This window comes from Acomys russatus, chromosome 12 (assembly GCF_903995435.1).
Source record: "Acomys russatus chromosome 12, mAcoRus1.1, whole genome shotgun sequence".
Lineage (NCBI taxonomy): Eukaryota > Metazoa > Chordata > Mammalia > Rodentia > Muridae > Acomys > Acomys russatus.
Genome location: NC_067148.1, coordinates 26,700,991 through 26,724,487, shown reverse-complemented (window position 1 = coordinate 26,724,487; position 23,497 = coordinate 26,700,991). Strand labels below are relative to the sequence as shown.

General features: G+C 47.2%; 2 protein-coding genes across 2 annotated transcripts in view; both read right to left on the bottom strand.

The window, feature by feature from the left end:
- The window catches only part of Nhej1 (non-homologous end joining factor 1), a 92,731-nt gene extending 79,282 nt beyond the window's left edge, over positions 1 to 13,449 (bottom strand). The window contains exons 1-3 of the mRNA XM_051154072.1: positions 13,216 to 13,449; positions 9,829 to 10,005; positions 9,073 to 9,300 (exon numbers count right to left, since the gene is read on the bottom strand). Of these exons, the coding sequence (XP_051010029.1) occupies positions 9,073 to 9,300; positions 9,829 to 10,005 (405 nt within the window). The 5' untranslated portion in view covers positions 13,216 to 13,449. The remainder of the gene's footprint in view (positions 1 to 9,072; positions 9,301 to 9,828; positions 10,006 to 13,215) is intronic.
- A 468-nt stretch (positions 13,450 to 13,917) lies between these two features.
- Slc23a3 (solute carrier family 23 member 3) lies at positions 13,918 to 23,273 on the bottom strand. Its single transcript, XM_051154071.1, has 12 exons — positions 22,829 to 23,273; positions 22,557 to 22,714; positions 22,321 to 22,439; positions 22,097 to 22,170; positions 21,717 to 21,898; positions 21,265 to 21,388; positions 20,534 to 20,648; positions 18,299 to 18,552; positions 17,773 to 17,878; positions 17,340 to 17,507; positions 14,674 to 14,769; positions 13,918 to 14,223 (listed from the first exon to the last, which is right to left on the bottom strand). The coding sequence occupies exons 1-12, from the start codon at positions 23,180 to 23,182 to the stop codon at positions 13,931 to 13,933; spliced, it is 2,043 nt and encodes a 680-aa protein (XP_051010028.1). The 5' UTR covers positions 23,183 to 23,273; the 3' UTR covers positions 13,918 to 13,930.
- Between the last annotated feature and the right edge of the window lie 224 nt (positions 23,274 to 23,497).

The following is a 23,497-nucleotide window of genomic DNA, read 5'->3' as shown; positions in this document are numbered from 1 at the left end:
AAAACACTGTATACATAATAAATAAAGAAAAAGAACATTGGCCGCTCTTCCCAAAAACATGGGTTCTATTCCCAGCGCCCACATGACAGCTCATAACTGTCTATAACTCCAGCTCAGGGATTCAGGCCTCTCTTCTGGTTTCTACAGGCCCTGTATGCACATGGTACCTAGACATACATGCAGGCAAAACACTCATACATATACAAAGATAAAAGAAAAGTCTTTTATTTTGTTTTTTGCTTTTGTTTTCAAGACAGGGTTTCTCTGTGTAGCCTTGGTTGTCCTGGACTCGCTTTGTAGATCAGGCTGGCCTCAAACTCAGAGCGATCCACCTGCCTCTGCCTCCTGAGTGCTGGGATTAAAGGTGTGCGCCACCACCGCCCAGCAAGAAAAATCCTTTAAATAAATAAAAATAAAAAGGATGACCTAGTTGAGAAGAGAGAGTGCAGACTTAGCTCTCAACAGAAGAGCAGAAGACCCAAGGAATCCTCAAGAAGGGATGTGGCTCCCACGCCAGTGGGAGAAAAAAAAAGCAACAGAAAGTAGAGAGCCATCAAACTCAATCAGATACATATAAAGAACCATTTCAAGGGGCTGAGGATTTAGCTCAGTGGTAGAGCCCTTGTCTAGCAAGCTCAAGGCCCTGGGTTCTTGGTCCTTGGCTCTGGAAAAAAAAAAAAAGGACCATTTCAGGACTGATAAGAGATCAGAGTTTCAGCCAGTGCCATGGTGCATACCTGTAATCCCAGCACTCTGGGAGGCCGAGACAGGTGGATCACTGTGAGTTCGAGGCCAGCCTAGTCTACAAAGTCCAGGACCGACCACCAAAGCTACACAGAGAAACTTTGCCACCAAAAAAAAAAACAAAACAAAACAAAAAAAACAATAACAACAACAAGTCAGAGTTTCAACCTAGTCTCATAAGTACAGCAAAATTTAAAGTTACTGTAAAACAAAAGGAAAAGAAAAGCAAGGCAGTTACTGAGCCCAGGCCACGCAAAAGGATGCAGGTGTAGCTTTGTTACAGTGCAGTTACACTGAGCCCCATACAATAGTGCATAGCACACAGAAGAGCTAAGTCACCTAAGCAAGGCGTCCATTAGCTGATGGCTAGAGCATGTCATCAGCACTTCTTTACTTCCACTACGGGCACCAACTAAAGGAGACAGTAAGCAAGAGAGATACCCTAGATTGGGGTGGGGTGGGGGTGTCAGCAAGCTTTTCTCGGAAAGAGCCAGATAGTCAATATTTTCAGCTTTGTGGCCCACAGACTCTCTGCCGCAAGTACTCCACTCCGCTGTCGCGGCACGCGAAGGCAGCCACAGACAATATGTAAACAAATGAGGTGGCTGTGCTCCAATATAGCTCTACAAAAGCAGGCGGCGGCCAGATTTGGCCTGCGGGCAACAGTATGCTCATTCCTGGCTAGATCTAAAAAAGGGAGCCCTTTAGACAAGATACCCCATCACGGGCTGGGAATGAGGAAAAGGTGTGCAGGTGTGCAAGTGTGCCACCACAGGTGCCAGGCAGACTCACCCGTGTCAGGGTCCCAGGTGATGATTTCCCAGGTGCCTTTGTGTTCATTTTACATGAAGTCTCTAGAGAAAACTAAAAATACTGCTTGTGTTGCAGCTCAGATTCCAAGGAAAAGACTTTTCTATGTTTCTCTAAAGGTCGGTCAGAAGAGAAAAAAGACCGGATGTGGAGGTATGGGCAGGCAGATAGGGGCCGCAGCTTTTGGTACCAGGATCCAAGAAATGTAGGTGTCCTAGCACAGGGTGGCAGGCCGGTGTCTAGTCCTGGTGTAGATAACTCTTACTCTTCTTTGTCACCTGGCACATCCCAACCTGGTACTGAGTCCCATCCCAGGTCCTCAGGAGGACTTAGGTCTCTAAGAAGTACTGCTCAGAACTCCTGTTTAAGATATATCTGGGCCTGTGAGACAGCTCAGCAAGCTGCCAGGCTTGATGACCTGAGTTCAATCCCCCAGACACAAATGGTAGAAGGAGAAACTGATTCCTGTAAGTTGCCTTCCGACCTCCACACACACACTGTAGCGCTCATGCACACACATAATAATTAACTCAATACAGTGATTGAAAACTAATATGGTCTAGGCCCAACTCGATGCCCCAGGGATTGTTTTGATAAGTTTGGTCCTGGTCAAGGTAGATTAGAAAAACAGTTGAATAATTGTATGGAAGCCAACAGAGGTTTGGTGGACTGAAATGAAAATAATTATCATTGCTAACCAAACAGCCACAGTGGCCATTTGGTGGCACCCCTCAAGTAACAGAAACTCCTACCATTAATAACCAGCCTCTCACCATGGTGGGCTGTGGGGGGCACCACCTTTGAGGTGCTAAATATAACAGCATGAGACATGGCAAGGAGTAGTTCTTAACCGATGCCACATCTATGAAATAGGATACCACCGTCTCAGGCAACTACAATGATCTACTAGACTGCAACATCTATATAGAAAAAAAAAGTGTTTCTTATCAGGAAATATTTCAACTTCCCAAATAATTTCACACCACTATGGATTCCTGATCTATAATTAATTTCAAAGTTAGATGAACATTAAAATGATTTCTCTTAGGCCTAAGAGCCTTGCTCTGTTTTCAAACTTAGATGAATGCTGGTTAGAAGACTCCAAAATATGTATTAATGGCCATTAAAAAAAAAAAAAAAAGACTGGTATAAAAACAAAACAAAAAATAAAATACATGCAACCAAGTAAAAAGATCAATGTATCTCCAAAGACACAACAAGGAAAAACTGTGCGGTGTTTTAGGCCAGGGACGCAAGGACACCCCCTTTCACTCATGGAAAGCAAAATCTGAAGACAAGCCGCTCACCAGCCAACTCAGCCTGTACCCACTGAGGCCTCTGCCTTCGAAGAGCACCATGACAGGCAGGAAGTGTGACGGGTGTCACTCTTCCCCAGATGAGGAAACCATTGTGACCCACCCGCAGGGTCACAGATTCTAGTCCTGAGCTATCTCATATGACCTCAGCTTTCACTGTCCGTATCCTTTACAACAAGAAGGGAAAAAAAATGTGTGTTAGACATTTTCTCTCATAGGCCAGTATGATGCCATAGTAATGCTGCACATGTCCTTCTTTGTTTTGTGTGGTTTTTAGCTTTTGGGTTTTCAAGACAGGGTTTCTCTGTGTAGCCTTGGCTGTCCTGGACTCACTTTGTAGACTAGGCTGGCCTCGAACTCACTGAGATCCACCTGCCTCTGCCTCCCTGAGTGCTGGGATTAAAGGTGTGTGCCACCACAACCGTCTATGTCCTCTTTTTTTAATTATCATAAGTGCATAGTAATCTTATCACTGGTATTTGACAGATGGAGAAACTGTCATAAAAATTCTAGTACTAATCCAAGGTAATATTCATAATCTAAAGGTAGAAGGTTGATTGTGAATTTGTCTGCTGGTTTGAAAGCTGTGTTCTTCCTACCAGTAAGAAACTCTGATCTATGACCCCTAGGGACCATAAAACAACTGAGCAGGTGACAAATCTGAAAGTGGAATACAGAATGCCAAGAATTACATTAGATGCACACCTGTGATCTCAGTACGTGGGAGGCAGGAGCAGGAGCATCACAAGGCTGAGGACAGTCCAAGCCACATAGTAAAATTTAAGTCTCAAAACCAAACACAGGAGTTGGAGAGAGAGCACTGACTACTGCTGCAGAGGACTGAGGTTCAGTCCCCAGCACCCACATAGCAGCTCACAACCCTCTGTGAGTCCAGTTCCAGGAAATCAGAGGCCCTCTTCTGACACCAGGCATGCATATGATGCACATACATACATGCAGGCAAAATGCTTATACACATAAAATAAGTAAGTCTAATAAAAAATGTAAACACAAACAAAAAAAGCAGGGGGAAAGTTGTATTATGTACTGGTAGAACAGACAATAGGAAAAAGGGAGCAATGAAGAAAAATTTGTCATGAGTGGAAATAGATGTAGAATCATAAAGCAGAGGCTCACAGCCTTGTCTATTCCACAGTTCCTACAGAGAAGTAAGAACTATTACATCCCTAGAGTTAATAACAAGGTATGATGTCTTATCCTTGTAATCTCAGCATCTGAGAAACGGAGGCAGAAGTATTTCGAACTTGAGCCGGGCTACGCAGCAACATGCTATCAAGGAGAAAGAGAAATGGTCAAGAACGTCCCACCTGCATGCAGCACTGGGTGCAATCCCTAGCACCACAGAACAACAGGCAGCACACCTGTAACCCCAACACTGAGGAGGTGGATACGGGAGGATAGAAGTTTAAATGTCCTTGGCTACATATTGATTTTGAGGATAGCCTGGAATATATAAGACTCTGCCTTCCAAAAAAAATTGCATAAACAGAAAGCTGATATCAATAATTGCTTTAGAAGGAAAATAAGAGAGAAGACAGAAAGCCTGTTTGTTTCTTAAACTGTATACCTTTAAATACTGCTTGAAATGTTTGCCTTTGGCATGAATTACCCATTCAAAAAAAAGTAAACTATCTCAAGAATGAGTAACAGACAAAACTTCCAACCGCATGACCTCACAGACACACACACATGGCTGAAATAGCAGCCACCTACATCCCTGATGGTATCCACCAGCTCTAGCTTCTCCCTCCCTGCAAAGCTCCCTGCAGTCCCAGGGGTATCCCTGGGACAGCAACAGTCCTCTCCGTTTAATGATAAGGGTTTTATGTGAACTTAAAATATACTTGTTAACCAATTGTTCCAAGCCAGTGTCTCCCTCTGGCCAACCAAAGCTCACTCTCCTCTAAACTCAGAAGCTCTGACACAGGACAGCTCCTCACCTTGACAACTGCTAAAATACCAGACCTCCTTCCATCGTCCCTCAAACATTCTTTTTTTTTCTGAGACAGGGTGCCTTGGCTGTCATAGACTCGCTTTGTAGACCAGGCTGGCCTTGAACTCACAGCGATCCGCCTGCCTCTGCCTCCTGAGTGCTGGAATTGAAGGTGTGCACCACCACCGCCCGGATACCTTCAAACATTCTTATCATTGCTCAAGTGCTCCTTATTGCCTTTTCCCCAGAGCTGGGGCTGAACCGCTAAGCAGCAGCACTGAGCTACACCCCTGACACACACATTCTCTCTCTGTGTACTTTTGAAAGAAGAAATTACTACAGCCCATCAGCCTCCAGGAAAGCTGCCTCCCCACAGGTTTCACACTATTCTGAATTTGTAGAACTACCTAATACACAGGGGCCAGCTATTGCTAGGGATTCTCAAAGGTGGTCCAAATGGTAAGATGCCAGAATAAGCATCATTGAGGAAACAGTGCCCCCTGGTGTCACCTAGAAAAAAATCAGGGGCTTTGAGTGACTGAAATTCTGTATCTAAAATAGCATGGGAGACTTCACAAGAAATTTAGTTAAAGTCAACAAATGTGAGTGCTTGCTACACAGCACGGCCTGTGGGTGGCCTTATCAATTTCTTCACGAGGTCAGTCGCAATGGTGCACACCTGTAGCCATGGCTACCTGTGAGACTGAGGAGGTCTTGCCCCCAGGAATTAGAGGCTAGCCTTGGCAACATCAGAGAATGTCCTTAGCTGAGGTATGCCTCAGTGGTAGCATGCAGCCTAACAAGTGTGAGGCCCTGGGCTTGAACCCCAGTACCACAAGCAAACCAATGATAAGTGAGCAGTTCAGCACTCAAGCGTTGCAAAGATCCAGACCGGAAAAAAAAAAAAAAAAGTAAACATCAGTAAACGGCCTCTCAAGAAGTCCTTTGCCAGGCTGGAGAGACAGCCCAGAGGTTTGGGGCACTTGCTGCTCTTCCAGAGGACACTAGTTTCGTTCCCAGCACCCACTCTGGGCATCTCACTATTATCTGTAACTCCAGGTCCAGGAGATCCAACACCATCCCCTGCCTCTCAAGTACACAAACCCACACACAGAAATACACATAATTAAAACTAAAAAAATAATACCTTTAAGAACAAATAAATTCTTTGTTCTATTTCACAGTCATTCATTGATACCAAATTTTCACATCACCTACGGGAAACTTCAAGTAGACCAGACCTTGAAGTGGGAACTAGAGAATAATACTTCTGCAAATTGTTCTGCCGGCCAGCCTGAGACCTCCACCTCTCACAGAACAGCCTGATCACTGAGTGCTACTGAATACAGCAAATGCTATTTATTGATTCTGAAAATGTGTTCTTCTTTAAATATATATTGTGGGCATGCCATACTTTGCTTAACCATTTGTTTAGCCTCTTAGGTTATTTCTGGCTTGGAAACAAAGATACCAGGGTGGGGGTGGGGCTAGAGAGATGGCTCAGCAGTTAAGGGCACTGGTTGTTCTCCAGAGGACCTGAGTTCATTCAATTCTCAGTACCCACAGGGCAGCTCATAACCATCCATAACTCCGGTTCCAGGGGTCTGATGCCCTCTTCTGGCCTCTGCAGGCACCAGGCACACATGTGGCACACAGACGAATGTGCAAGCAAAACACCCATATAAATAAGGTAAAAATAAAGCAAACAAGAAAACAAAGCCATTATGAGCATTTGTGAAGAAATCTTTGAGTGGCTCTACGTGGAGAACGGAAGCTGAGAGAGCTTTTCCTTCTTTGGTTGTGCTGGGGCTCACTGCAGAGCTCTGGCTGGCCTAGGACTCACCATGTAGCCTAAGCAGGCCTTAAACACACGGTGCTCTTCCTGCTTCTGCCTCAGCAGCACTGCACCAGGCTAGGCATGCGTTTCCAGCATTCTTTTGTTTGTTGGTTTGGTTTGGTTTTTGTTTGTTTTTCGAAGCAGGGTTTCTCTGTGTAGCCCTGGCTGTCCTGGACACACACACACATTCTCTCTCTCTCCTCTGCCTCCTGAGTGCTGGGACTGAAGACACTTGCTACCTTGCTCACCAGTTGGTTGGTTTGGAGACAGTATCATGTAGCCCAAGCTACATTCAAACTCACTGTGTCACTGAGAGTGGCCTTGAACTCATGATCCTCCTGCCTCTATCTCCCTGATGCTAGGATCACAGACGTGTATGGTCAGGCCCAGCTTCAAAAACTTGTCTTTTGGTTAGTGGCTTTGGGGTTTTGTGTTTGGTTGGTTGGTTGGTTGGTTGGTTGGTTGGTTGGTTTGGTTTTTCGAGACAGGGTTTCTCTGTGTATCCTTGGCTGTCCTTGACTCACTTTATAGACCAGGCTGGCCTCAAACTCACAGAGAAATCAGCCTGCCTCTGCCTCCCTGAGTACTGTGATACTGTAATTACAGGCCTGTACCACCACACCCAGCTGCTTCTTTTTTTTTTTTTTTTTTTTTTTTTTTTTTTTTTTGAGGGTCTCTCTAAACCTTGGCTTTGTGATCTTAAAAAGGGAAATAATAATGTCTATCTTGTAGGAAAATCATAAGGACTAAAAGAGAAAACGCTTAGAAAAGTATCACGCTCCACTCTGTTATCAAAGTGGTCTTAATAAATCACAGCTTGGAACAATTAAAATGTCTGCTTTAAGCCAGGCATGGTGAATCCCAGCATTTGGAAACTGAGGCAGGAGGATTGCCTCAAGTTCAAAGCAAGCCTGTACTGTAATTTCAGGGCACCTAAGGCTGCATACTAAAAGACTAAAAAAAAAGAAAAAAGAAAATCAAGAAAAGTGGGCATGGTAACAGTACTCACACAGCATGCTGGAGGCACAGGCAGATCTCTGTGACTTTCAAGACAGCCAAGGGCTACACTGAGACCTTATCTTTAAAAAAGAAAAGAAAAGCCAGTTTTGTACCTCAGTTGGTATCGTGCTTGCCCAGCATAAAGCCCTGGGTTCAAGCCCCCAGTACTGCATGTACTGCAGAAGCTGAGCATGACAGTGTTTCTGTAATCCTAATACTCCAGTGAAAGGATAAGATCATTCTAGCATAGCCTAGCATACATGAGACCCCATCATTAAAATATTGGCCCAGTGGTGGTGGCGGTGATGGCGATGCATGCCTTTTTTTTTTTTTTTTTTTTTTTTAATAGAAGAAAGAGTTTATTTTGGTTTACAGTTCCAGAGGGATCAGAGTCTATCCTAATGGGGAGGCCTGGCAGCAAGCAGCAGGTGTGTTGACAGGAGTAGGAAGCTGAGAAATCACTTCCTCATCTATTCATGAGAAGCAAAGAGACTGAAGCAGAAATGGGGCAAGGCTATATTCTTTCAAAGTCCACTGTCTTAGAGTTTTATTGCTGTGAGGAGACACCATGACCATGGCAACTCTTATAAAGGAAAACATTTAACTGGTTGGTTTACAGTTCAGGGGTTTAGTCCACTGTCATTATGGCAGGAAGCACTGTGGCAGGCAGCAGACATGGTGCTGGAAAGGTAATTGAGAGTTCTACATCTGGATTGGCAGGCAGCAGAAGGAGACTACTACACTAGGCCTGGCTGAGCTTCTGAGACCTCAAAGCCCAGGCCCTAGTAACAGACTTCTTCCAACAAGGCCACATCTCCTAATATGGTGATGTATGCCTTTAATCCCAGCACTCAGGAGGCAGAGGCAGGTAGATCTCTGAGTTCGAGGCCAGCCTGGACTATCAAGCAAGTTCTAGGATAGCCAGAGCTACACAGAGAAACCCTGTCTAGGAAAACAAGCAAACAAACATAATAATAATAATAATAGCAACAACAACAACTTGTTATTATTATTATTATAATAAAATAATAATAGTAACAATAGATGAAGTCACCAAATAAAGTGTGCAGATCCAAACGCTGCTCCCTTTGCAAGGCAAGGCTATACCAGCCTATACCAGTGTGGTGGTGCAGGCCTTTAATCCCAGCACTTGGGAGGCAGAGTCAGAGCCAGGTGGATCACTGTGAGTCAAGGCCAGCCTGGTCTACAAAGGGTGCCCAGGACAGCCAGGGCTGTTTTGAAAAACAAAAACAAAAGCAAAAACAAAGACAGAATCCCTTTAGCGGGATTTTTTTTTTTCTTATTAGAATAGAATTTCAAACAAGGTTTACAGAAAATATAAAAAGGTACCCAGGTCTTTACCTGAAGTAGATGGGATCCCCACCTGTACCCCATATCTAAATTGCACTTACCAGTGAAGAACTAGCTGGACTACAGTGGAAATGCCAATTGAACGGGAGACCAGACAGCTCACTCCGCACCCGCAGAGTCAGCACCTCAGCGCCGCGATCACAGGAGAAGGTAGCTTTGCTAGGGTGAGCAGCATCATGGGGGGCGGAGTCTTTAAACAATGGGCGAAGTACTTCATCCAGGTGACGGAGAAAAGCTGCAGGGGGGGCAGTTAGGCGCTTGTTGAGCTCCTAGAGAGACAATAGTAGCACAGGGTGAGGGTGTTGAAAGGAAAATGCCTCAAAGGGGAGAGGGGGCAAAGGGGAAAGCCTTATGGCAGAACGAAGACGAGGAGTCACAGAGATCTCCCAGCCTGCTCTATGGTTCTGCCCTGGGAAGATCAAATGACTGAGCACCTGTGTACATCATATAACACAGATGACACTGCGCGTTATTGTTCTCACAGAACCCCACCCCCTCTCTGTTCCAGATTTCTGAGTTCCTTGCATTTTGGAATAAATACATAGATTTTTTTTTTTTTTTTAAACCCAAAACCCCAAATCTGAAATGATCTGAAACCTAAAACTTTTTGAGTGCTCGAGTTCTGATCATGTTAGGGCGTTTCAGATGCTGGATCTTCAGGAGAGAGGCTGCTGAGCCTATAATTGCTTCAAACCAGTTCAGTCTTCCTTGCCAAACGTATAGACAACCAAGTTGGCCGCCACTCACACCCTACGGCCGGCAGACTGCTCCACAGCCACACTCCTCTTCCTTCTTACCTCGGCTCGCTGGCTGACCGCCGAAGCGTCCAGCTGTTCATGCCACACCCGCTGGAGGTCCGAAATCAACAAGGCATAACCCTGCTTGGTGACCAAGGCCTTGGCCAAGAGTGAGTTCTCAGCAAGCTGTAGCCATGCCCACGGCTGCATCAACAGGCCTTGCTCCAGTTCTTCCATCTGCAGGAAAGCCCTGATTTAGCACAGTGTCCGAAGCAAACTCAGCCCCCTAGGGTACTCCTCACAACGTCAAGCCAACTGAACTCATGTGAAAATCCTCCCCAGTAAAACAGAGCCATGAAAGCAGAAACTCTCTTTATATAACCAGCCTAGCATTAACATAACTGCCCTTTAGGAACTAACTAACCTAAGACGTATCCAGAATCTGGGGCTGGAGAGATGGCACAGAAGTTAAAAGTACTGGTTGCTCTTCCAGAGGATTGGGGTTTGAGTCCCAGCATCCACGTGGCAGCTCACAATGATCTGTAACTCCAGTTCCAGGGTATCCAATGCCCTCTTCTGGCCTCTTCAAGCACTGCACTTGTAGCACCTACATACATGTAGGCGAAAACACTCATACACATAAAATAATTTTTTGGAGTTTTTGGATTTTTTTTTTTTGAGGCAGGGTTTCTCTGTGTAACCCTGACTGTCCTAGACTCACTTTGTAGATCAGGCTGGCCTTGAACTCACAGAGATCTGCCTGCCTCTGCCTCCCTGAGTGTTGGGATTACAGGCATATGCCACTGCGCCCAGCTCAATAAATTATTTTTTAAAGGTAAAAAATTTGTCACATTACATTTCTAGAGAATAGAAAACATTCTTTACCAGTTGGGTGGTGTACGCCTATAATCTCAGAACTTGATGAAGGCAGACAGTCCAGGATTTCCAGGCCAGCTGGGGATACGTGACACAGACTCACCTTGGGAAGGAAGGGAGAAAGCAAAAGAGGGAGATAAGGAGGAAAAAGGAAGAAAGAACAGATCTGTTTCTTCCACAGTGTTTAAGACTCAGAATACTGATGCATTTAATATATACGGAAACCCATGCCATTCCTACTGACACTTTATTTAAATCCTAATATATGTATTGATGCTATCTTTCCCAGACTTTTAGGTGGAAAGGAATGATTCCTATCAAAAATAATAATAATAATCAGAAGTCCTAAGTGGGCAGGGCATTCTAATTATTTGATTGCGCCATGACGGCACATGCCTTTAGTCCCAGCACAGGCAGGCAGATCTCTGAGGCCAGCATAAGCCAGTGAGATGGCGCAGCAGGAAAAGGTACTTGTGCTAAAACTGACAACCTGAGGTAGAGCCCCAGGACTCGTGATAGAAAGAAAGAAGTATCTCCTGTAAGCTGTCCTCTGACCACATATGCACCAAATAAATGTCATAATTTGGAGCCTGGATTCAGATCCCCAGAACCTACATAAAAGGCCTGGTGGGGTATGTACCTGTAATCCCAGCACTGACAAGATAAGAAGTCAGGTGGCGGGCAGCTACCCAGGCCTACATAACAAAGTTCTAGGCTAACTAGAGACTTTACCTCAGTCAAACAGTAGGAGGCGCCTAAAGATCACCTTTGAGACTGTCCTCTGGCTGCCACATAAACAGTGTGCTTATACACACACATATAGGAACATGTACACCTGAACACAAATCCTTACCCCAACACACACACACACACCACACACACACACATTTTTTAAAAAATCTTCAATTAAATAAACAGAAGCTCAACCTACATAGTGAGTTCAAGGCCAGCTTGGACTCCACGAAACAGGGTGTAGAGAAAAAATCTTGTGTATTGTATGGATTCCAACACCTGTCAATAAAAAATTTATGGCCTAAGCCGAGCAGTGGTGGCGCATGCCTTAAATTCCAGCACTCAGGAGGCAGAAGCAGGTGGATCTCTGTGAGTTCCAGGCCAGCCTGGTCTACAAAGGGAGTCCAGGACAGCTAAGGCTACACAGAGAAATCCTGACTCGAAAAAAAAAAAATCATAGAGCCCAGTGACGTTACTGCCATCTTGGTTCAAGTATGTGCACTGTGTGAAAACTGCACAGTGATGAAATTGCCTAACAGCACAGTTCTCAAAACACATATGGCCATTTCAAGTGACATGTGACTACGTATATAGTAGCCTTGAAACCCTGTGTGTGCAGATGGTTATTCCCATCACGTGCTGCTCCAACAGGGTAGACCGGTCTTGGAATGATTAAAGAGTCTTCACTGGGCAAGAGTTTACATTGGGAAAGATTAGAAATATAAATGAAGCTGCAAAACCCACTAATTTCCCTTATAGGCACATCCTGTCACGTACTCCTAAGTCACCAAATTGAGTTTATTGGCCTAACTGGTCCCTCCTTAAGTTCTGAAGGTCAAAACCCACAAGTCAATGGTTTTGTCTGAACGGGAGGAAGCCGTTTTAATGTGACCAGGGCCAGCTGGCCCTAAAAAAATTTGTCTAATGCTGTCAGCACCAAACCCAGGCTGGCTGCTCCTACCACACAGCCTGGGCGGAGGTAAGTTTAACTCAGTGAGTTAGGCATGAGGAGGCATGCCTGTAATCCTAGCGCAGGAGAGGCTGAGGCAAGAGGATCTTGAGTTGCAGACCAGCCTGGACAACATAACAAACGGCTCTCAAAAAAAAAAAAAAAAGATAACTCAGTGGTAGAACGGACTGGAGCCTGACTGTCCCCAGCATGGAGGGATGACTTTAGTGTCTTAACCCACACACACACATACACACCCCGCCCGCTACCGCCCCGCAAACTGGTGTTCAAAGAACACGATAATCAATTTCGTCTATTTGTCTTTTAAGAGGGAGAATGTGACGTTGCAAAGAGTTGCTACTCGGCTGGCCGAGGGTTCCTCTCTGAGGAATAGTAGTTCCTACAACACCCTCCAGAGGGCAGCAAGGCCCTGCAGACCATCCGGCGGGGCCCACGCCCTGTGCCAGCCGCAGAGGGCAAACACCAAAGAGAAAGCCTGCAGCCAGAGGCCAAACCCGGGAGTGCCCTACGGCGCCCACCCACCACCCCTACACGAACTTTGTCGCCTGTCTTTCCTTTTTACAGCACCCGCTGCACGCAAGTATGGCTCAGGACCCCCAAGGGGGGGGTGGGTAACAAAGCTAATTCAGCCCGGTGGGACAAAACACGAAGCCAGTCATGGCGCCTCCAGCCAAGACTGAGGCTGAAGGCGAACTGCGCATGCGCAGGACCGCCCACTCCTGGAAGCCTGCCCCGAAGTCCGAGTTGCGCGCGGTCCCTTCTGGGAAAAAAGGCGCCGGGGTACAGGGAAACAGTGCAAGTTCCTCTCCGGTTTTCGGCGTCTGGCCGGACCCGGATCTTTTCGCCGACTCGAAACCGCTCCCACCTACCGTCAATGGCTGCGGGAATTCCCACCCTCCTCACGGCGGGCCTGCCCTCCTGCGCAAACTGAAAGGCCTAGGGTAGAAGCCACCCCCCCACACACACTCGGGAAGGCGGGATCTTGGGGTACGAGGCGGAGCCAAGACCTGTGATGGGCGGGGACTCGAAACCTCGCTTGTCAGAACCATTTGCAGATCTGCTCCTTTCCTAATTCCTGCTATCCCCAGTCGAAACGAAACACTTCCTCCTTGCCCCGTCAGCATTATTTTCATCTGTATTAAAGACTGTTTTACATTTGCGTTACTAATTTAGATCTTAAATGCAGGGAGAGGGCAGGGACCCTGTCGTATTCATATCCGTGGATGTAGGACCTTGCTCACGGGAAGCACTCAGTAAATATTTGAATACTAGAGTTCATTCAAGCGGCGTTGGCAGTTCACAGACAAACATCTCATTTATTTACTTATGACCCACTAAACTATGGCCCCTGCTGAACACTAAAACCACAGTAAGAGGAGAAAAGGCGCGGGGCGCGGTGGCACTCGCCTATAATTCCCAGCGCTCGCTCGGGAAAAGCAGAGGCAGGCGCACATTTGTGAGTTCGCACTACTGATGGGCCACACACACATTCACACTGGGAGAAAGTACAGCCTTGGAGGTGAGACTCCAGCAAGCTGGGAGTTACTGCTAAGCTAATAAAGACAAAAATGTTGGTCTTAGTAATTACTGAGCCCTAAACCCTTCTCTGCTAGGTGAACGGCATGACTCCCCAGAATTAGGCAGTAAATCGGCTGTCTCTCCTATTTTTGAAGGCCCTCCTTCCTCATCCCCAGAGTCCTCAGGCATTGGGCAGAGGCAGTGGAGAGGCTGCGGGATGCAGGAGCACAGGGTTTTTACGGGTGAAGGAAGTCCATACTCTTGAGTATTCTTCTTCGTGGACTTCGGAAGCATTTGAGTTTCTTGGGCAGTGAAAGAAGTTGGCAGGCCCTGGCCTAGGCCTCGCTCAGTCCGTGTTCCTGTAAAAGAGGGATTGGTCAGGCTGGACAGATAACTCAGCTCTTAAGAGCTAGTATGCTCTTAGGGTTCAAGTTGCAAGTCCTGCAGTCATACCAGATGGCTTACAACTGCCTTTAACTCTGAGGTCTTGGGGAATCGGACATACATATTTTGTGTGCATTGGTGTTTTTGCCTGCCTGTATGTCCGTGTGAGAGTGTCAGATCTTGGAGTTACAGACAGTTGTAAGCCACCATGTGGATGCTGAGAATTGAACCCAGGTCCTCTGGAAGAACATTCAGTGCTTCTAACCGCTGAGCCATCTCCAGCCCCCATATACGTAATTTAAAATGAAAATAATTTATTTTTAAAACATTAAATACGTAAGTAGAAGGAAGGGTTGGGCAGGTCACCACCCAACCCGTGGAGTAATGACTACCCAGCCACTCCCTAGGACCTAATCTCGACTTACCAGATATAGTGTTTTCTAGAAGAAAGCCCAAAAGACCAGCTAGGAATATGGGTTCTGCCAGCAAAGAACGCAGGAACATATCCAAGGGGCTCCAGCCTACAAAGGGTTGGGGCCAGGCAGGAAGGTAACTGATGATACTGTCCCAGGCAGTAAGTCTTCCTTTTCAGACCTAAACTAAGTCTTGGACCAGGGACACATCTCACTACACTGTCATTCCAACCCACTTACCTTTTGTCCCTCTACACACTCAGGCCCTTCCCATAACACCCCTTCTTAACACTATGTTTTCTAAGCACTCACATACCCTCTGGATACCCTTTGTCCCAGGCTCCATTTCTCTGAAAAGTGGCATTGAAAAGGCCCAGTCGTAGCCGGGCATGGTGGTGCATGTCTTTAATCCCAGCACTGGGGAGGCAGAGGCAGGAGGATCTCTGTGAGTTCGAAGCCAGCCTGGTCTACAAAGTGAGTCTAGGACAGCCAAGGCTACACAGAGAAACTCTGTCTTGAAAAGACGAGGGGGGGGGGAGGGAGGGAGGGAGGGAAGGGGGGAGCTCCAGTCTACTAACACTTTGGGCTGGCTGATTCTGTTATAAGGAGCTGTCCACTATGTCAAAGGGCTTCAACAACCTCTGAAAGTACCGAATGCCAGTAACAATCCTTTTTCTCCCCATTTATGATATCCAACAAATGTCTCCAGACATTGCTAAATGTTCCCCATGAGGAAAAATCACCCCCAGTTGAAAACCACGGCTCTAGATAAACCAGGCTGTTTGCTGCTTTCAGCACGTATTATTTCTAACCTCTAATCCAATCTTTTATCTTTGTATATGATGGGAATGCTTTCAAGAATCGCCTTATTAGCTGTTCCTGTTGTATGGCTTATATTTATAATCCTGCACTTGAGAGTCTCCAGGAGGAGGGTTGCCAAGAGTTTGAAGGCAGTCTAGGTTCCAAAATGAGACCCCCATCTCACACAGAAATGGGCTTTTGCCAAACACGTTTAAGTTTTGCCATCCTCAAAGACCAAGTCAGTTCTGTTGGGTCACCTCAGACAGAAGTCATTCTTGTCATTGAGTACCACAGGCTGTGCTTGTTGTTGTTGTTGTTTGGTTTGATCGGGATCTCACTATGCAGCCCTCGCTGATCTGGAACTCACGATGTAGACTGCTAGCCTCAGACTCACAGAGATCCTATCTGCCTCCCAGCTATAACTGTCAACTTGTCACCACCTAGAGTGATCTGAGAGGAGAGTCCCAATTGAGGAATTGCCTGGATCAGAACGGCTTGTGAGCATGTCTATGGGAGACTGTCTCTGGTGGTAATTGGTTTAGTAGGGCCATCCCTAGACAAGAGGTCTTAAACTGTATAAAAAAGTTAGCTGGGGCTGGAGAGATGGCTCAGTGGTTAAGAGCGCCACCTGCTCTTCCAGAGGTCCTGAGTTCAATCCCCAGCAACCACATGGTGACTCACAAACATCTACAATGAGATCTGGTGCCCTCTTCTACAGATAAAGCACTCATATGTAATAAATAATATAAATAAATCTTAAAAAAAAAGAAAGTTAGCTGAGTATAAGCGGGCCTGTGAGCCAGCTAGCAAGCAGCATCCTCCATGGTTCCTCCTGTACTTCATTGTGGGATTAAACACTTTTCTTTTTGATTTTTCAAGACAAGGTTTCTCTGTATGGCCCTGGCTGTCCTGGAACTCACTCTGTAGACCAGGCTGGTCTCAGACTCACAAAGATCCACCTGCCTTTGCCTCCCAAGTGCTGGGATTAAAGGTATGCACCACCACTACCCAGCCTAGAAGAACTTTTGTCCCCTGTCCTAGTTCACTGTTGGTTTTGTTTTGTTAATGTGTTTAAAGGGAAGGGTTTTATACCTAGTTAGCTATAACTGTCAACTTGTCACCACCTAGAGTGATCTGAGAGTCTCAATTGAGGAATTGCCTGGATTAGAATGGTTTGTGAGCATGTCTGTGGGAGACTGTCTCTATTGGTAATTGATTTAGTAGGGCCTGGCCCACCATAGGCCCACCATCCCTAGACAAGAGGTCTTTTTGTTTGTTTGTTTGTTTGTTTTGTTTTGTTTTGTTTTTCAAGACAGGGTTTCTCTGTGTAGCCTTGGCTATCCTGGACTCACTTTGTAGACCAGGCTGGCCTTGAACTCACAGCGATCCGCCTGCCTCTGCCTCCCGAGTGCTGGGATTAAAGGCGTGCGCCACCACACCCGGCCGACAAGAGGTCTTAAACTGTATAAAAAAGTTAGCTGAGTATAGGCGGGCCTGTGAGCCAGCTAGCAAGCAGCATCCTCCATGGTCCCTGCTGTACTTCATTGTGAAATGAGCTCCTTGTTTGGAGGTAAAGCATGTAGCTTGGCAAGCAGGCCTGCCTTCCAGATTCTGCCTTGAGTTCCTGCCATGGCTTCCTTAACGGTGGAATGTGACCCAGAATTGTTAACTGAATAGAATTTTTCCTCCCCTAGGTTGCTTTTGGTCTGACTGTTTTACCACAGCAACGGAAATAAAGCCAAGGCACGCAGCTAGCATAGTGTTCAAAGAATATTTGTTAAATAAATGAAACCCCATTGTGAGACCAAGAATTCAGAGAGCCTAAAGCCTCAACCCCACTACTGAGAAACTTCTTTTTTCTCCTCCATCCCACCTACCTGTGTTGAGCAGGATTGGGGCTTCCCGGAGCCACCTTGGCAGAAGCAAGGCCATGAAGATGGAGAAGCCCACGATGAAGACATTTCGCCCAGAGTCAATGTCAGCCAGGTGAAAGCTGGAGAATCCAGCAGACAGAACTACAGCCTGGGTCACTCCCAGGACCCCACCTGTCTCACACAGAAGAAAACAAGGCAGGGGAGAAAGGAAGGGCAAAGCTCAGGCTTTGTAAGGCAGACAGATTGTAATGAGGAAAGATAACAAACAGGCTTGTTTCTGATTCTGCAAGAGACTCAGTTCAGCCGAGAAAACAAGAACGTAGTTCATATCCATTCAGAGAAGCTATTTAGAAAGAAACAGCATCAGCCTAGCCAGATGGAGGAAATACTGGAGGAAATAGCATTTCAATACCTGTCTTCGCACTTATTCACTCACCAAGCACAGGCAGTGGGATGCTGGTAAACAGCTGAGCCAGCCTTGGGGAGAGGCCAAGCCCCATGCAGAACAGCCCTGCTAGGTAGGCTACTCGCCGTGAACTGGTCTGCACGAAGAAGAGACACTAGACAGCACAGCCCCTACCTCCTTGCCTGGCGCTCTTCTTCTCGTCCTTTGTATCCTAGCTTGAATGTGACCCTTCTAAGCATCCTAGCCACTCTATCCAAAGGTACCTCTTTGGCTCAGCCCGTACACCACTCCTTTCATGACACTATATACTACTCTCAAATTATACTATATACTTCCTTTCCTAATGAAGTTCCCAAGAAAACAGGGCTTTCGCTAACCCCTTTGCCAGTGGAGTGAGCCTTGGCAGAGCTCCTGATGCACCTGACATGGTGACTTCCTGTTTCTCCACAGTCATAGCACTTCCCCCCAGTGATCTCCCTGACTGAGAGCTAGCCCAGTGGGCCATCAATCCATGTGTGTTCCAGCCCCTGTATGTCCAATTCGTAGATCCACATACCTGGAAAAGACTCACTGTGCCCACATTAGGGAAGCTGGATGCAATGCCCAGGGGGCTCCCTAGTAGCCCTGCCAGCACACTGCCCAGCCCCTCCAGGCTCAGCCCTCGACTGCAGGCATGTGGTGGTGGAGGAGACAAATGTAGCAGCTGGCCACACAGGGCATAGCAACCCAGGGAGCTGGTGGAGGCTGCCAAAGCCATGGAGATGCCTGCAGCCAGGGCCCTGGGTGTCAGCAAGGGCCAATCCCACTCACCTGAGGGAGAAAGAGGAGTCACCTGGAGGCCAGACTCAAGCCCGGAACATTCCTCTCCCTCTAAAAGCCTGTGCCACAAGAATCCCAGCAGCTCTAGCTTTTCAAGATAGTAGGGGTCAAAGCACTGCACTCTAGGAGAGATAACTTTCTCTTACATTGTGTTCTCCAAGGTCATCTAAGTTCTTTTCCGAGTCTGATTTCCTATCACATTCCACCTTACTTCAAACACGTTAGCCTTGCTTTAGGCCCTGGACTGACTGTGTTCCCGGCAGCCACACGGCCCTTGCGTCTGCTGTTTGACTAGTTTGCTGTTGTCCCCTGCCTCCTACACAAGTAGCTCATCCTCTCTCCATCTCTTCTTACGTCTCATTCCACTTCTTCAAGGATGTTTCTCCTATTTGGGTGTGCTGATGCATCCCTGTAGTTACAACACTTGCAAAGTGTGGGCAGGAGGATCCAGAGTTTAAAGCCACCCTTGACTACATGGCAAATTCAAGGGCAACCTAGGCTATATGGGATCCTGTCCGGGGGGGGGGGGGGGGGGGGCGGGGTATGGAGAGGAGTGCTGTGCTGTGTGATGCTGTCTTCTGGACATGACATGACCATTGCACTCGTGAACTCCCGGGGGCTGTGGTCACCTACACAGCACCCATACAAGATCCAGCCAGTCACCATTCCAGCACGGAAACATGAGTGGAACCCCTGGCCGAGGAACGGTTAGGTGATGGCTGCTGGAGACAGTCATTTTTCTTAAGAGATGTGGTCCCCTAATAGGTTGCCTGCGCCCCAGTAGATGGACCACATCCATGCACATACAGGCAGCACTAACTGGACTCAGTGAATAATTTTTTTAAAGGACATGAATATAGGATGGGGGGGTGTTGGCAGGGAGTGGGAGGAAGAGTTGGGTATGAGCAAGATGCATTATACACATGTATGGAGCACATCTAGACATATATATATATATATATATATATATATATATATATATATATATTTTTTTTTTTTTTTTTTTTTTTTTTTAAAGAACACTTCTAAAAAGAAAAAAATCTCTCAGCCTCTTTAATAGCACTAAATCCCCCGTTATTTCCTCTCACCATGAGGCCGAGTTTTCCTTGGGTACATTTACCACAATGATAACTTCACATTTTACTGAGATGCTTATTTGATTCCTGTCTGTATACCCCAACAGACATCAGTCAGCTCCATGACGTCGAGATTATCATCCCTGCCTTCACCACTGCGCCTACCACGTGCTTAGGGCCTGACCAGAGCTCAGCGGGCCATTGTTAAGCCGTTAAATGAAGGACTGGGGTAGAGAGTCCAATGGGAAGCACTCGCTGAGTGTGCACAGGGTTCAGAGTTGATTGATACCCCCTACCCTCATGACAAATAAACGTGAATGACAAAATCTCACATACACCGATTCCAAGGCTGTACCTACACAGTTTACCAACAGAAATGGCCACGGGGGCTCCTAATATAAACATGTAAACCGGACAGGGGTAGCAGGCATAAGCAGTGGGGTGGAGAGAGTATACGCGTTAGTCTGTCAACATTGACCTGCCATGAAGGGTGGAGGGGAACGGGATGACAGGACCCCCTCAAGTTGGTGATGTCTCCACACATGTTTTGAGAAAACACAAGATTTAACTCAGAAGTGAAAAGTTCCCTTAAATATTTTATGGGCCTTTATTTACTTATTTATTTGTTTGTTTGTTTGTTTGTTTATTTATTTTTGAGGCATATTCTCATGTAGCCCAGGTTGGCCTCAAACTTGATATATAGCTGGGGATGACTTTGAACTACAAAACCTCCTGCCTCTACTTCCAAAGCATTGCAATTACTGATGTGTGCCACCTCACCTGGCCAAAGTCTATTAAATCTTGAGTTCAAATAAATAGAAACATAGAAAAAAAAAAATAGAAACATAGAAACCTTGGTGTGAACAGGAAAATAGGTGAATAGGAAAAAAACCTACCTGGGTGAGGCAGCCAAAACCATGGTGCCTCCGTGGGGTCAGACAGCTGCAGTGGGATAAGACTCTGACCCAGAAAGGTGGAGATGATCCACACACAGGCCATGGGCGTGAGCACCTGCAGGACAAACATTGGGATGGAAAAGGGCTCTTCCGCCCCCCAACCTTCTGAGTCAGCCTGGGTGGGGTCAACAGAAACTCAGAAGTAGGGGACCGAGGGAACATTCCATGTCAGTCCACGCTTTTGTTTCAACAATTTTATTTATTTTACTTTATTTTTGAGATTTGGGGGTCTCTGTGTGTAGCCCTAGCTGTCCTATAACTCTCTATGTAGACCAGGTTGCTCTCCCACTTACAGAAATCCACCTGCCTCTCTCTCCCAAGTGCTAGGATTAAAGGTGTGCCACCGTGCTCGACTCAACTACTTTATTTTTATTTGCTTTTGTGGGGGAAGGGGGCAGCAGAGATGGGGCTTAAAGGCCAGAGGAGAGACGTAGTTCTGAGTCAGGAGTTACAGGCAGTTATGGGCCACCTGCCATGCATGCTGGGAACCAAACGGGGGTCCTCAAGTCCTCGGAAGAGCAGCCAATGTCTTAATGGTTTGTTTTTGTTTTTGTTGTTGTTGTTGTTGTTCATGTATCCCAAGCTGGAACTTGAACTCCTGGATCCTCCTGCCCCCACTTCCCAGTGTGGAATCAGCCCTTCTAACTTCACCTACCCAGAGCCCCACCTACCGAAAGGAGTCGGAAGGCAGGAATATGCACACGGGTTGGAGAAGCTGAACTGGGCTTCCAGGAGCAAAGGGGTACCTGGCAGGAACCCAGGTGCTGAGAACAGACCACCATAAGCAGGATGAGCCTAGCAAAGAGAAGAAGCTTTGCAGGTCAGAGGCATCAGAATCCTGAATGGTGGCAGTGCAGATGAGCCGAATATCATAAAAAGAGGTCCCTGGAAAGCAATTCATTGTGGCAGGGGTAGGGAGGGACCCTGCGGGACCATAGCAGGTGACTATGAATATCAGGGAGACTCAATAAATTAAGGGAAGACCTTGGATTCCAAATCTAAAAACCATATCCCTCCCCTTGCCCCCGCCCAGGTGCCTATGGAACCTGTGAGCATCTCTACCCACCCTCCAAGTCTGCACAACTACTGGGCCACCATCCCACGCCTCTCAGGACTCACGTACAGCAAGGCCAGGCCCCAGTGTGCAGAACAGAACTGGGCCACCTCCTTGTGGACAGAGAGCCCTGCCACAACCAGGCTGGGGGCCAGCACCAGTGGCCCACAGTAGGGAAATAGACGGCCAGGCACCCCTAGAAGTCCTATGGTGCCCTGTAGCAGCCCAGACACCACCACTGCCCCAGATACCTGGTGGAGTAGAGGAGAAGACAAAGAGAAGAATTTCTGCTCAATCAGGCAGACCTCAGCCTGGAATTTCTGATTCCGAGGATATAGCACTGCCTAGCTCCCTCCCCATAGCATCGGTGTCTACATCATGGAAACCAGCCTCTCCATCCTGGGACCATCCCCATCTGTTCCTCCTGCTGTCTCTTTCCAGGCACTCACCTCTCGGAGAGAAGTGTTCCAGAGCTCCAGGCCATGGCAGCTTGTCACAGTACATAGGCGCAGTGAGAGGGAGGCTGGAAGTTTAGGGCACAGAGATGGGATGGAAATAAAGACTCAATAATCTCCTGTCCTAGGTGATGTCTGGCAGAATCCCAAGACCTTTACGATGCCTGGCAATAGTACTACTGCCCAACCTCCAGACAGTATGCACCTCTGCCACCAGCCTGCCTTTACTCTGTACTCACCATTACCAGGTGTCTTGGTGGCCAAAGGTAACTTCTGGCTTGTTAGCACCAGAGCGGGGATAAGAAACTCTAAGGATGGAGCCTGGATGAGAGGCAGCCTGTAGGTACAGCAGCGCCAGCAGGTTTGGAAACATGTGCCAGTCAACAGGATTCCCTAAAGTCTCTTTCTGGGAGACTACTCCCACTCTTAATGGAGCCCCACCCCCCACCCTCACCTGCTGCCCATCCAAGTTTGCAGGGCCGTAGACACACCACACGAAAAGAAACTGGAAGCCAGGAGCTGAGCGGGCGAGTATGAGAGCCCTCCTGGGGGAAGACTGCGAAGCAGCTGCACGTGGGAGGCGCAGAGCAGGGATGCCAGGACCAGGAAATGCTGCAGATGGAGGAATGGAGAGGGGCCAGCCTCAGAAGGACATGTATGTAGGCTTCTCATGACTCACTGACTCCCGTTTCAGTCAATGCCGACTCGTACACCTCTACCTCCTACCTGTAGAGCCAGAAGGCAGCTGAGACCCCAGGTGGAAGGCCCACACCGAGAAGCCCAAGAGTGGGAGGAGGGATTCTGGAGAGGGGGCAACAGAGGTGGCAGGGGAGCAGGGGCATCCTGGGAGCCCACAGACAGGAGTGGAATGGGATGGTGAGGTGATCGGCTCATGCTGTCCCGACTTGTGTCTTGGCTCCCCAGGGCTAGTTGAGTAGTGTAAGAGGTCAGAGTTTGGGTGGAGTGAGTTGGCCACAGTGGGGAGGGGGTGGGGGTGTCAACGAAGCGGAGAGAAGGGATAAGGGTTCCGGAGCAGGGCATGGTTCTTTCACCTTTGCCCAGCTCTTGTGCAAATTCCATCAGCTATTAACCTAGCAGCTGAGTTCTGGACCCCTCCCTCAAGAATTTTCATCCATATACCCTGCTTCTAGACCAAGCTCTGGAAATCAAGGGTGAGCAGAGACCCATCAAAATGAAGAAATTTTGCACACTACATCTTATCAGAATTCAGCATCACCTCAGTTAGGTACACAGTCCTCAGCCAAACAAGACATGGCCAGGATCAGTACAAAACAAAACTCATGTGTAAGTAAAATGCTCACATCCCGCATGACAATGACCACTCATTGCAAAGCAAGAGTCACAGTAACATGTGTTTCAGAATGTGAAAGCTTG